Source organism: Camelus bactrianus, chromosome 5 (assembly GCF_048773025.1).
Source record: "Camelus bactrianus isolate YW-2024 breed Bactrian camel chromosome 5, ASM4877302v1, whole genome shotgun sequence".
In the NCBI taxonomy this organism is placed as follows: Eukaryota; Metazoa; Chordata; class Mammalia; order Artiodactyla; family Camelidae; genus Camelus; species Camelus bactrianus.
This window is the reverse complement of record NC_133543.1, coordinates 81,587,765-81,602,446: the sequence shown is the minus strand read 5'-3', so window position 1 is coordinate 81,602,446 and position 14,682 is coordinate 81,587,765. Positions and strand designations below refer to the sequence as shown.

Below are 14,682 nucleotides of genomic sequence, written 5' to 3'. Positions count from 1 at the left end.
CATATTTAATATTTTTTAAGAAAAAAGGAGCCACTTATTCCCATTGTTGTTCTATCCAAATCCAAGGTCTACAGGCATTAATTTCAATTGTCTTTACAGTTTTGTTATTTCCAGGTAAAGTGATTCTGTTGTTCTGTTTGGAGGCTACATGATGAGAGATTTCACTGCAGAAGGTTGGTTCACTTTGACAAGGTCTACCAGTAATTAAGTAGCAGGGGACTGAAGATGATTAGCAAGTAGATCGGGTGGCTTAAATAAAATGTTGGTCTTTCATCATATGTATACACCAAGAGGCTGGCCAGTTTTACGTCCCTTTGGTTCGGGATAGGCATAAACTCAGGGTCCACAAGTCCAGCACATACCCACAGCGCCGGCCTGCCCGTTCTCAGCAGCCATCATCAGTGCTGTTTTCCCTGCATTGTCTGCTGCATTCACTTGAGCATTGTGTCTCAGCAGAAGCTGCAAGCACTCCACGTGATCAGCAAATGCAGCTGCATGAAGTGGTGTCCTAATGATACAAAACAAGCATGATTTTAACTTCCTGTAAACGTAACACACTCTTTTTCTATAAATGCCTGAGAAACATATGCATGGTGTCATCTTAGGGATTCGAGACTTAGTTTACAGAGATAGTGATCAGGTTCCCTCAAAGGCCATGCAGGGTGGACACTGAAGTGTCAGCTATGTGAATGGCACCCCCTAGATTTGGGGGGGTGGGGTGTAGGTAGTGACGCTGACAATAAAATTAGCATCTTCACTGACCCTTTAATCTTGAGTTCCAATGATTTCTCTCTCATCTTTGTGAAAGATACTTTTAAAATTAAGTAAGCCTTAAATTTGTAGATAATTGGCTATTTTAAAACGCCTACATTATCTAGTATGAATAGTTGATTTCTTTGGGAGGACAATCTGACATTATTTATCAAAATTTGACACTACGATGTTTTAATCAAGAAATTCTACTTCTAGGACTTCATCTCCCAGATACACTTGCTCATATGAACAGACACATGTATTAGACCGTTCACTGTACAGCTCTCTAAAATACCACAATACTGAAACAACCTAACTATTCTTCAAAGGAGGGCAGGCTAGTTAAATTATAATGTATCCAGTTAATGGAATAATATCAAGCTTTAAAAAGAATATGATGAATCTATATGTTCTGATATGGAAAGATCTCTGGGATATACTGAAAGTGGAGCATTTCTATAGAACATTCTTACTTGCATGATAGGAACATAAGCATATATATTTTATATATTTTTATAGGTATGTATAGAAAATATTTGGGAGAATATAAAAATTGGGGAAAAACAGTTTAATATGGCTTTCTCAGTGGGGGCTCCTGGGCTAAGAGGGTAATTTCTTTTAATTATATACCCTTTATTGTACTTAATTTTTTTAAACTGTGCTTATATATTACTTTCTCAATTACACAAAACATAGATATCTGGCTACTCTACAATCACAAAGCAGAGGCTAAGATTCATCAGGACAAGAGGCATGCCATCTTAGGATCACTTACCTGCCTTTGTCATCTCTACAATCAACAATACTGGAATCTATGGCCCCAAGTAGCAGTGATGCACAATTCTCATGATCATTTATTCTAAAATGAAAATATATTTCAAATTTTAAAATCTTGCTGTCTAAAAAATTATATATCCCCTCCTTACCCCATCTTCCTAAGCACTGTATAACAATCAGATACATTAAAACAATCTGATGCAAATATCTGGTCTGTGTTTAATTTATGATTAGAGAAGACAATTTAGGGCATACAAATAAACTTTATCTAACACCTCATGAAGTGGGCAGTCTCCACTCTCAAGAGTTCTGAGGGCCACTTGCTTTATGGAGTGTTAAGTAAACTTTGCATCACCTAAGTTGTCTTCTTTAATCATTTCAACACTTTTGGCAATGAGGATGACTACAAACCACTGGCAGAATAAGACACACGGCAAGGCACCTTCTGAACCCTTTGAGTTCATTGTTCCTCTCATCATTACCAAGGATCCATCTGTAAATCACTCTTGGATTTCAGCTCTGTTCCCTCGTGTGCAGCTCCCCAATTCAAACAAACTTTACCCAAACATTTTTAAAGAAAGGGGTTTCATTAAAGTTCCCAGAAAGTTCTGGGATCCTGGCAACATTCTGGGACAGTTATTTTAGGAATCCAGAGCAGGTGGCAGCAGCCAAAGGACTAACATGGACCTTGAGGTAAGTCCACAGCAGAAACCACTGGGGGACTTGGGGCAATAAATTAAGACAAGAGATTCAGACCATTTTGACCAGTGGCATATCAAAGTCTAAGTGGGCATAAGTCGGACCATTAAAAGCCATTAGGGCACCTGCCACTATAAAGAAATCTTCTTGTGAAAAGAGCGAGAGATTTATTGTTAATGAGAATCTCAGAAACCAAAGCTGCAAAATTGGCAGGCATGGATTGAGCACCTAAAAGCTGTTAGAGTGCTTGCACCTACATCTAAGACTCCTGTGTTAGGATAAGTTGGTCATGGAGTGGTTTAGATTGACACTAGGTCACCCAACAACCTCAAGAAAATTTCCGTGCCACGAGGTGCACTGTAAAACACCACAAAACCCCCAGCCCAGAAGCACATCTCCTAAGGAACAATTTGGCTCCAAGAAGCTCAGGCTTAGCTAAAGAGATAGGACCCTCAAGTTTCAAACAATTGAGCTTTCTACCTTCTGGCACAGCTGTTTATTTTATATGTGGTCCTGGATGCTAGAGATATTTACTAAAATAGCAAAATCTTACTAAGACAATCCAGAATTATAATGGCCATTACGGGGAATGTTCTAATTAGACAAGATCATTCATTCAAGAAGTGTACCTGAAAGCAAGCGTTCCCAAATCACCAGAGTGGGATACCTATTTTAATTGGTATGCACAGCCCCTCAAAGGCTTCAAGTTTCCATAAAAAGCCTAATTGAAAGATTCATTGCAAAAGGCTAATAAAAAATTAAAGATACAGAGGTACCTAAAACAAAAGACTGTAAGAGGGCTGTGACCCCTACTCCCCTCTGTCCTCCTTCACCTGAGTACTCATGGGCTGTAATCCTCTACCTGAACTGCCTTTCCATTCTGAAGAGGCCTCAAGACCATAAGCAAAAGTCTTCTCAAAGACTGCAACAGCTCCAAGGCCAAAACCGAAAACCTAAAACAATACCCGGGCCTCCCGTGTTGCACAGTCATTAAAACACTGGCCCAGAAATTGGCGTCTCATTTACAATAAAGAGGGACACTGGAAAAAAGATGGTCCCAGGTTTTATTCAAATTCTTGGTTTAATTAAAACAGGCATGTCATCAGAGTTACCAGCATTAAAAGAAAAGGCAGACATACAACTTTTATTCGACCTAGGTTTACTAAAAGTCAGATTAGCTCATGTTATCTCCGTTACAGAATTTGTCACCAAGAAAAACAACTTAAGATGATGGTTAGCTGTTTAATGTCTCATAAAATTTTCATGAGTAATCTAAACATAGTTGTTAAGAACAGCAAATTAAATAGACATAAGTAAGATAAAAGTTTATAAATGAACTTTTCAACAAGTATGCTTTATGGTATGTCTACTTTCATAAAATAGTTTCCCAAAATGTTTTTGGTAACTTGAAACTGTAAAGCTACACTGAGATAATAGATAAATGATAGATATTCATTGACTATCTAGATCATTTCCAAATAAGATAAAATACTGAAACTTAATTACTCAACATAACTTTATTCACTTTTGGCTTCCTTTCACAGAGGAACTAAAAATCTTTAGCTCTATTAGTAAACATGTTTTGTGTCATGCTGAAAATTTACTATGAGGAAAAATATACTTCTAAAAACTATGAAATGTATTTATAAATTTGTCAAACCACAGAGTGCTAGTGTAACACAGCCCACAATTGCTTATTTCTTAGTTTTAAGATTTAGAACGAAGGATTCTAAGGGCTAATAATTTCAATCAATTAAAACTACCTAGAAATAATAAGGTTGAAAGAAAACAACTGTTTATGAAAAGTAGGCAAGAAAAGTAGTTCGCTTTTTTTTGGATAAGGAAATGTATGAAGGACTTATTGTTTGTTCATTTTATTTTGTTTTGGTAAGGAAAAAGAAAAAGCAATTTTGTCCTAAAGTAAAATGACTGGTTATTCTAGAATGAGAAAGAGGGGGAAAAACAGGACAAAATCTGAATGGATGTAAGAAAGCTGTAGAAGATTTGTGGAATAGGCATCTTGGAAGAGGAATTTTACGTGTGGTCAAGCTGGCTAAGATTGGAATGGATTTATTTAAATTTTTTAAAAATGAGTTTTAATATCAAAATACAGTAGTGCAAAATTAGAATTTAGTTTTCTCTCTCTGTCTTAAGATTATTCATCTGCTCTTAATAAGAAATTGTAAACAAAGGTTTTTCTTTACCTTTTAAGTAATCTGTCTGGAAAGCAAAGATTTGGTGTTTCACCAAAAATAATTTACTGGGCTTCACACTGTCTTCATCAGGTTTTTGCTTACTTAAGAAAAACCAGTCTTCTCAATACTAAAAGAACTAAGGGCTTTTTCTTGTTTGTTTCTTTGTTTTTGTTTTATAATGACTATGTAATGTTCTGTATTTGCCTTTGCAGTCTTTGTCATTTCGGTTAAATGGATAACTAAGCATTGTTTCACAGTGACCTATGATTCTATCTGATCAAATGTTTTAAAATCTTTTGATATTTTGACAAACTTCCCCCAAATCAAATTCTAAATAAAGTCCTGAACTTTATTCAACTTTGCGATTTTTCCACCGGGCCCCTGGAACATCTCAAAAGATTTGTTCTTTTTCCTCATAAAAAGAGGAATGTTGAACTAATTAGGCTTATTTGACATGTTAAATTACATAGGAAGCATTGCCAAATAAGAAGTGATGTTTAACCTTTTTAGGTTATGTTTATATAAGTGTTGTAGCAATTGTATAAGATTCCTAAAAAATCTGCGATGCCCTGGTATAACGTTATCAGTCATAATTCCAGTTATCCAGTTATCCCAGTTAAATGTTGTACGTGACAGGAATAACCAAATTTTCCTGTCAATTCCATTATAACGAACTCTTATCAGATCTTTAATCATAGGCATTTTAAAGTCTTTTGTGATTTGTAGACAGTTATTGTTTACTCAGATGCTTTTGCAAAAGTGAGATTCATGGAAAGGACCCTATTGAATACTTGGGAACACCGACATCGCTACTAAATTACTGTTGAATCTTGAGTGCGTATTTCACCACTAGAGACGGCTCCACCTAATGTCTAGTCCTGTGCAAATGCCAGAGACCTCAAAATCAAAATGACCAGAAGTAGCTGACATTAAAGTAGACTGCTTACTCCAAAGATGTTGGATCAAGAACATTTCTTTCCATTTCTCTTTCCCTCTCTGGCCATCCTTTTCCTAATTGTTACACCATGGAGGTCTTTATGACTTTTTTGTCCACCTTTTGCCTTTCCCTTGCCTGGAAAGATGTCATTGTTCACATATGTCAGGCCATTGCAAAGGGGGGTAATCTAATCTCTAACCTGTGGAATTTGCTGCGATGCTGATGACCTGTAGTTGTGCCCGTCACAAACTTTCCCCTGATTGCTAATGCCTCAGTTTCTCTGGAACACACTCACTGAATGAATAATTCTGAGGAAATGGAGACAGAGTTACAAAAAATACATATACAGACCAACTGGCTTAAAGAAGTATGTTCACCTTTGGGATCATATCTTGACTTATTTGATTCTAGCTGGTTTGGTTCATGGGGACCCTAGTTCAGGACTGCTTTGAAAACCTTAGGAATATGTTTACTATTATTAATAATAATCATCTCCCTGCCTATTGCGTTCTCTCAAGGGCTTTAGGTGAGCATACATAGCTATCAGCCAGCCAACAAATGGTCTTCCTCCAACTGGAATGATGAATCTGGACATTGTTCCCTGTGAAATATATACCGGAACCCAAAAAGGCAATGGTAATTGAGAATAACTTACAACACTATCTTTGCTCAAATCTCTTTCCTCAGTAGGCCAGGTGCCACTGATCCTGGGAAACCATGTCAGCAAAACAAAACTTAACTTGTAGTTTTCATGTTCTTGTAAATGTTCCATCTGCCTAGAGGTCAGATCATCCGGGTAACCAATCCAAGTTACATGGGTGATTACCTTTTCCTATGATACTTCACCTAAAGCCAGATATGTAACCCCAGCCAATCAGATATTTTCATTCCTGCTCTTCCTTGTTCCCTACTCTTTATCCTGTAAAAGCTTCCTGCCTCCTGTCCCACTTTGCAGCTCTCTGAACTCTTGAGAGTGGAGAATGCCTGCCTTATGAAGTGTAAAATAAAGTTTGCATCACTTCAGTTGCCTTCTTTAATAACTTGAACAGTTCTAATGGCACACACTCTGTTACCCCTAGCATTTCTTCAGCCCCTCTACTTCCAGGAAGGAGTTCACTGCATACCACTTACATCATGTTAGGTGTTTTGGGGATACCAAAGTGAAAAAGACATGTTTCTTCAGATTTAAAATCACTCCTACTCATAATCTCTTATTGCTTATTTACTGACCCACTTTATACCTCCAATATCTTTCAAATCAAATGACCCAGCTTCATGTGAAGCCCAGAGACAATGTAAAGACAAAGCACTCCCAAGTCTTGGGCCCCTAGGCTGTTCATCGTTGCCCAGGTGAACATGGACCTCCCAGGGAAACACAGGCCCCAGGTGACCTGTTCTTCCAAGGTGGCCATGGAAGTCTGTCTTAAAGTCACTGGATTCTCTGAATAATAGTTCACATTATGAGACTGGAGCAAAAATTACATTTATCAAAAAAGAATTTACAACACTATGAAGAACGGAGAGTTACCATGTATGAAAAGTCTTCCTGGCATAGAAGGTCTTTCTAAAGTCCACAGGCATTACAGGCATATTGTCGTTAACCCTAGTTTATTCTCAGAACTCGGCAGACAGATGTGCGGTGCATCTGAAGAGCTCTTCACATGGGGTGTAACCTGTTTTTCAGTCCACCCTTTACACAGTTTCCTAAGGTGGTCTGTGAGCCACCTTGGAACCATCGGACTCCACTAAAAGCTCCTGGATAATCATTAACATTAGAGACTGCACTTTGTTATCAAACCTATTTGCCTTTGGCAGCAAAATGGAGTATATTGGTCTTATCTGTAATCTAAAAGCTTTTTCCTTTCTCCAAAGACAATTTCTTTAAGTGTAGTTAAAAGAATTAAAGCAACACCAGTAACTTCCAGCATTTCTACTTACATTGCACAGTGCAGGGGAGTGAAGGGATTACCAACAAATTTTCGAAAACATTTTTGCTCCAAAAGTACTTCTATACAGTTTTCATTACCTGCAAGGAATTGGAAGAGTTTAGGGAGTTTCCAAGAAAGCAACTTTGTTCAATACAATCTATTTTTCTGATTAAGTATTGAATTCTGGCCTATGAACTATTCTGATTTGGCTGAATTGTTCATTCTCCATGGAATAAAATTCACAAAATGCCAAAATGTTCTTAACTATGCTCACATGTGTTCTGAAACATAATGAATAAATAAAACAGTGAAAGCCATATGGTCTGGTGGAGAGAAAGAGAGAAGAGACCTAATTTGTAAGCAGAATAGATTCTATGTTACACTCAGCTCTTGGCAGATAGATGCCTGACACAGGTATGGATCAGTTTGCCCATATTTACAACAGAAAATTTCCCTGTCGCCCACGTGAGTAGTTCACTTACAATTATACACCCGGTGGAAGGGAAGATGTGAGTGATAGAAAATAGCATTTGAGATAAAATGTGTGAAAGGGCTTTGACTGTAAAACACTACACAGGGCTTAAAATACACCAAAATAGTATGCACTCAATAAGTACCTTTAAAATAAATAGATGAATAGATTATTTTCAACAAAATGACAGGCAGTTTTCAAATCAATTGAATTTAAGTGAAGTAAGGCCCCAGCTCTGTCAGCTTATTTGTTATGTGATCTGTGAGCGTCAGCTTCCTACATATAAAAAATCAGAGTAGGAACAACTGCCCTAGTGATGTCACAGGAGGATGAGAACTTCACTTGACAAAGGACCTAAATGAAGTTTGTGAAGTGATGTACAATTAAGGCAAGAAGGTAAAGCTGTTCCGCTTTGGAATACAGTCTTGGAACCTCTTCTTGGCTGACTTCAGTGCTAAATTAGAGGTCTCATTTTTTGGGGGGGTGTGGTGGAGAGGTAATTAGGTTTGTTTTTTTTTTTTTTTGTAATGGAGGTTCTGGGGATTGAAACCAGGACCTCGTGCATGCTAAGCATGCACTCTATCAATGAGCTATACCCTCCCCCTAGAATTTTCTTATGATCTACCTAACAATGATGTAGATTGGACAACTTTAAGTATTAATATAAAATCAAACCTTTCTTGTGCCTATAAAGAGAAAAAGTGAAATTGCTTTTAGGAGGATTGAGAAGCATATAAATAATGAATATAAAAACTCCCTAACTTCACGTAAATTATACTGTTTAGCTTTCCAACTATATCCAACTGTCACTCAAATAGTCCCAGACAGTTCAACCCCTCTGTTAGTACAAATTTCCACAAAGGACCTAGCTTAGGGAAGCACCTACATGAACCATTTCTTGGAGACTACATGAATCCCAATCTAAAGGTCTATGTAGGCAGGACTGCGGATCCTTGAATGACTTTCAGTACTCAAAGGCTCAGTGAAGGGGATTCTTGGAGGAGGGGAGCTTGAACCTTGGACCTGGAAGATTGCACTGAAAGGCTGAATTGTTTAGGAGAGGACTGCTCCCCTCCCCTGCTTGTAACCAGAGAGGCCAAAGAACAGAGAGATCTGCCATCCTCACCCCCACCCAGCTCTAGGGGAGAAATTGTGGTCTGTGGCAGGTTTGTTACCTGCCATTATAACACTCATACTGCATCCTCCCCTTTCTGTAGGTTTTCCAGTGTCAGACAGATCTCACAGCTTAACTCAGATGAGGGTTAGGGAGTCCTTACCCATTAGTATGTAAATTAAATTAAAAAAATTACAACCTTCCAATGGCAGAGAGGGAACAAAACCAAGTTGAACAAGCAGAAAATCTGACTCTTATTGAGATCAGAACTAATGAAAAAGGAGGAATATAGTAAAAACATAATGAAAGTTCTTGAACTGAAATAGAGGACAATAAAACCTCTGTGGACCTAATAATCATAGTTTCTGAGTGAAAATTTTAATAGAAGAAAATGAAAAAAATAAAACAACAGAAGCAGAGTAAGAAATATATCAGAAAATATCCATGTAAGCTTAGGGGTGGGAGACCTTCTTAAGCAAGACTGGAAACCTCTGTATCATTAAAGAAAAATCTGACAGATTCAACTATATGAAAGTTCAAAACTCTGCATGGAAAAAGACATTACCAACAAAGAGCAAAGACAAATGGTAGACTGAGAGCAAACATTTGCAACACACATAACACACAGAGGATTCATGTCTCTGAGACAAGGTGCTCTTACAAACGTAGAAGAAAAGATAACCGAATAGGGGGAAAATGAGCAAGAGATGGAAAAGGTAATTTCCAGAAGAGGAAATGCAAATACATAAGTCAATATGCTATTAGACAGGGAAACACAAATGAGAACAATTAAATACCCTTTTTTTGCCCTTCAAGTTGACAACAATTAAAAAGATCATATCATCTTGGGCTGGTAAAAGTTTGGGAAAAATAGTAAGTTCTATATTCATGTTTAATGGAGTAACAAATTATGATATACTAAAGTGTTATGGTATAATTCATTTAAGTTAAAAAAGATACATGCCCTCTTATCAATTATTTCACTTCTGGAAATTTATCTGACAGAATTTAAGGTACCATAATATGAACACACACACACTGCAGCACTGTTTGTAATAGGAAAAAATCTGAAAACAATCTGAATGTTCACCAACTGGGATCTGGTTGAATAAATAAAATCTGGTATACACACTCATACTCACACATTTATATCTATTTATCCATCTATCTACTATAAAATATACAACTACTAAAAAAATCAATGTATATTGACATATATTGACTTGTACCAATATCTGCAATAGAATGTAAAATACACACAAACAAAAAAAGTTATAGAATGATATTTGTTATATGATTCTAGTTCTAAAAAATAGATGCACATACATCTGTATTTATTTATATTCTTGAGGGAAAATTATGAAAGATACACACCACATTACATGAGAAAGTGAGTTTAGAAATGGAGACTTAATTTTACTTCAGATGCTTCAGTATTTTTGAAATGTAACAATTAGCATGCATTTTCTTTTCTACTCAAATAAATGAAACACAAATTTTTAAATCTCCTAAATACCAAGTGTAACTAAATAAATGGGGAATATGAGACATAAAAAGGAAATGCTGAAAAGTAAACCATGCATCTACCAGTAGTCAATTGTGACAGATTATTACATCATTTTATGTTTGTTTGTTTTTAGCTATATTATTTTAATTCCTTGTAGGATCCCTGGTTATCTCATAAAGATAAGAAACCCTGATTAGGACTGGTTATTTCAGTTCACCAGAAGTTCTGAATAGGAGTAATATGTAACTGATTAACAAAAAGAGGAAAATTGAATTTTTACTCCACTAAGGCATCATGGTAGCCATGGAGGGGAAAATATTAAAAAAAAAAAAAAAGGTATCTTGGATACAGAAAGATTGGAAACCATGGTTTATAGCTTGACACTATGCTCTCACCTCCTTTGAGATCACAGTGGTATTGCGGTAGGATGTCTACTGGAATCAGCGGAATGACAAGAACTCACCATTGTAACAAGCCCAGTGCAGTGGCGTGTAGCCTTGGTTATCTTTGAAAGAACAGTCTTCCTCGGAAAGCGCCATCTGGAGCAGCTCGCTCAGCCACGTGGCATGGCCACGAGCAGCCGCATAGTGCAAAGGTGTCCTCCCTCTGGAATCTTTACAGAGAATCGACACTTCTTGTTCCAGCAGCATTTGCACACACTCCTCGTGTCCCGTCATAATCTGATATGTCGCAATCAAAAACACAAGACAAACCTCAGAAGGGCAGAAGACTCAGGAAGCAAAAGGGGTGGCTGAGAGAGGCTGGGCTCAGAGTAAGTGGATGTCCGCCTGGGTCTTCAGGAAACAGACTCTATTTCTACTTCAGGGAAGAGAGGCAGGACAACCCAAGAAAGATTCATAACAGAAAGGTCTGTGTGAGCACCAGCACTTCAGAAGCATTTCTTGACTCTCCAGCATAACCATGAAAGGTATCATGATACAGTAGAAACCATCAGCTTTAGAATCAGGAAGATGTGAGATGAATTCTGGCTCCCCCTTATAAAACCTGGACAAGTCAATGTGCCTCTTTCTGCCTCACTTTATCCATCTGTAAATGGGAAGACTAATAATGAGTTCAAAGGTTCCCAGCCTGCTGCATGGCTCGCAGGAAGTACGCAAGAAATCAGATCCATGATTATGACATTAACCACTGAGAGCTGCTCCTCTTTTCATTGGTCATGGTGGTCAGCACCATCTTTAAGGAGCAATTCACTGATTTCTGCTTTTGTTTCATTTAGATTATCTGATATACTAAAAAAAAAAACCAGTTTAACAGATGTGTATGAAGAATTATCCACATATTTCACCAGGAGACATATTTCAGGTGCGGAACGGGCCTACATTTGTCATAAAGAACGATTAAAAACAGCATGGCTACTCAAAACTAGGTAATCATTGGGATAAATTATGACACCTGCACACAATGGAGGATTAAAAATGATAGGACAGAAAAATATTTAGTGATATGGAAAAAGGTAACTGATATACCATGAGAAAAAAAGGCAGGTTCCAAATAGCATCTTCAGTATTCTCTCTTTTTAAAATTTAAAATGAATCTACTTATAGAAAAAAAGATTGGTGATATATACACCAAAAAGGTTATCTCCAGGAGGGGGGATGACAAGTGATTGTGATTTTCTCAGTTGTCCTTAAAAAAATATTTTGTAAGTTTCCTATGATGTGTATGTAATCAGAAAGCAGAACCAATTCTACCAACAGTAGGTGTTCATGTATCTATTATCACAACGAAACATGACATCTCAAGAGCAGGACCTAAGAGTACCTGCCATTATTTTTACCTTCGCAAAAGATTTTGTAATTTCTTTTTGGCTGATTGAGGTTAATTGGTTATCTTAGGAAACAATCTTCTTACTAAAAATTCCTATGGGGAAGAAAAAGAAGAAACAAGCTCACTACAGAATTGCTCGACTAAAGCTGAGGGAGAATATACACACCCCTCTGTGTAAAGCTGTGCAGCCCATGATGTCAACAGCATCTACATTTGCTTCCTTTTCAAGTAACAATGAAACGGCATCAATGTGTCCATATGCTACTGCAAGCATCAGCGGGGTTCTAGGGAAAGAGAGAAATTAGCCTTTAAAAAAAAGATTAAAAAAATACTTATCACTTCCAGTGGGAGGATCTCCCTCTCTGTGTTTCTGTCTCTTTGTCTCTCTCTCTCAGTCTCTCTGTCTCTCTGTCTTCTTGACAATTGCTTAATATTTTCTGAGTCCCCAGTTTGCTATCTGCTACTTGGAACAGGCGATCTGCCTCTGGTCTCTAACGGCCAAGTGGAAGGATGTCAGTGGAATGATCAATACGAGTTGGGTAGAGGAAGGTTCCTCCTCAAATGTTCATTTGAATCCCATCACTAAAAAAGTATTTTATTTATTTTCTGTTTGTTTGAGGGGGGCGGTAGTTAAGTTTATTTATTTACTTACGAATTTTAATAGAGGTACTAGGGATTGAATCCAGAACCTCATGCATTCCTAGCATGTGCTCTACCATTAAGCTACACCCTCCCCTATAAATTCTATCATTTTAAAAACCATGTAGCATTTACCAAATATCAATTGAGTGGAGAGTGTGTGTATGTAGGTGGCAGGCGACCCTCTTGCTTCTATCAGAACAGCTCTGCTCCCATAGTTTTCTATGTGGGACTTTCGTTCAGCATTTCATTGGAATAAAGCTTCACTGCCTTAAAGAAAAGCTGGATGAGTGCAGAGGAAGGAACCGAGTGCTGGGACCCAGGAGGTGAGCTCTGGTTCTGGCTCTGACACGGGCTCCTAGATCTGGGGTGAATAACTAGTGCTTCATTGCTCTGCATTTCCTATTCCTACGAGAAGACTGAGTGGGAGAACGGGCTAACAGGTGGAAACAGTTGGGAAAAACAAATTCAGGAAGAATAAAAATGTGAAAGATTTACAGGATGGTGATAACTTCTTGCAGTCTGGCCTATTTCATTATTAATTTTAAAAATGAGACTGCAGCAGCTTCAGAAGCAGGAACAAAGAAGGACTATTTTTAAAAGGCCAGAGCCCATGGCTACAGACATCAAAAGTTGGCTCTTCTCATCAGGATACACACACACACACACACACGTTTTTCTTGGATATATACTCTAGCACAAAGCCACCTCATTGTTCTAGGACCTTCATTCATGAATTTCACCCCAATATACATACTCCCAACCTAGACTTCAGCAGCCAGCCCTCCGAGCTGTCTAACAAACTAACCAGTTACCTGCTGTGGTTGAAATGCCAACCCCAAGCGTGAGAACACTTACTGTCCTTTGGCATCTTTCACGTCAACCGCTTCCGGGTTGTCTGCAATTTCTAGTAAGAGCCGCAAACACAGTGTGTGACCATTAATTACTGAAAAAGAAAATGATGGACATTCCTTTAACAAACCACACATATCCCTCCCAAGTGAAATGTATTTGGACTTCAAGTGGGTTCCAGTTTTGCTGACAGACACCCCCAGGCTTCCAGGCTGTGCTACCTGCTGGGCACAGCACACCCCATGCCTGTGTTACCAACCCGGCTTCCCCTTTCTTCCCATCAGGGCACATTGGTCCTCACCTGACATTGTTTCTGGTTGCTGTATAGAGGCTTTTTTCCTTAAACAGGACATCCTTTCTTATCTCTTTGTATGGGACTGATCATCTCTCCCCACTTTCCAGTTATCCTTTCTGTTCCTCTGAGAGTCTCCCAATTCTAAATAATCATCCTGTGTCCAGCCTGCCTCCAGCCCTTTTGAACAAGGAGGGAGGGGAAGGGGAGCAGGAATAGGATGGGAGGAGGAGGGAGGGGAGGGGGTGAAGGAGGGGAGGGGCAGAAGGGAAGAGGAGGGGAGGGCAGAGCAGAGGAGGGGAGGGCGGGAGCCAGGAACAGATCTTGCCTCTTTTCCCCGTCATTTCACATTCTGAGGTAGACATTGGAGCAGTAGTTCTGATTGACTAGTGGTGGCTTAAAGCAAAACCTCAAGCCAGCAAGGCGTACGTGAGCCATCAGCTCCACTGCTGACTGCCTGGTACTCTCAGGAGACTCACAGGTGGGCCCCCTGTGGCTGGATGACTCCTCTGTCTGAGTTCCTCAAATCAGAGTCCTCGCTGCTCTGCCTCCAGCTCTCTAGTGGCCTCCCACCCTCCATTGCCTCTGCTTCTTCCCTGCCAAGCTCTGACTAGGGCGCCCTCCTCTCCCAGCTTCCAGGGTGGGGGCTGGGAGGGCAGGAAGTGCAGCCCCAACATTGGGTTGGCCTTGATGGGCTGGGGCAGAACACACAGACTAGCCCTGTGAGCA

At 38.8% G+C, this 14,682-nt stretch overlaps 1 protein-coding gene across 3 annotated transcripts in view; it reads right to left on the bottom strand.

Annotated features, from left to right (window-relative positions):
• Positions 1-14,682, bottom strand: part of ANKRD44 (ankyrin repeat domain 44) — a 296,495-nt gene that overhangs the window by 21,845 nt on the left and 259,968 nt on the right. For all 3 annotated transcript variants that reach the window (XR_012507147.1, XM_074364224.1, XM_074364225.1), the window contains exons 19-24: positions 13,668-13,755; positions 12,337-12,454; positions 10,846-11,062; positions 7,300-7,387; positions 1,529-1,612; positions 363-508 (exon numbers count right to left, since the gene is read on the bottom strand). Coding sequence is in view for 2 of the 3 variants with exons in the window: in XM_074364224.1 (XP_074220325.1) it covers positions 363-508; positions 1,529-1,612; positions 7,300-7,387; positions 10,846-11,062; positions 12,337-12,454; positions 13,668-13,755 (741 nt within the window). In the remaining variant the exon portion in view is untranslated. The remainder of the gene's footprint in view (positions 1-362; positions 509-1,528; positions 1,613-7,299; positions 7,388-10,845; positions 11,063-12,336; positions 12,455-13,667; positions 13,756-14,682) is intronic.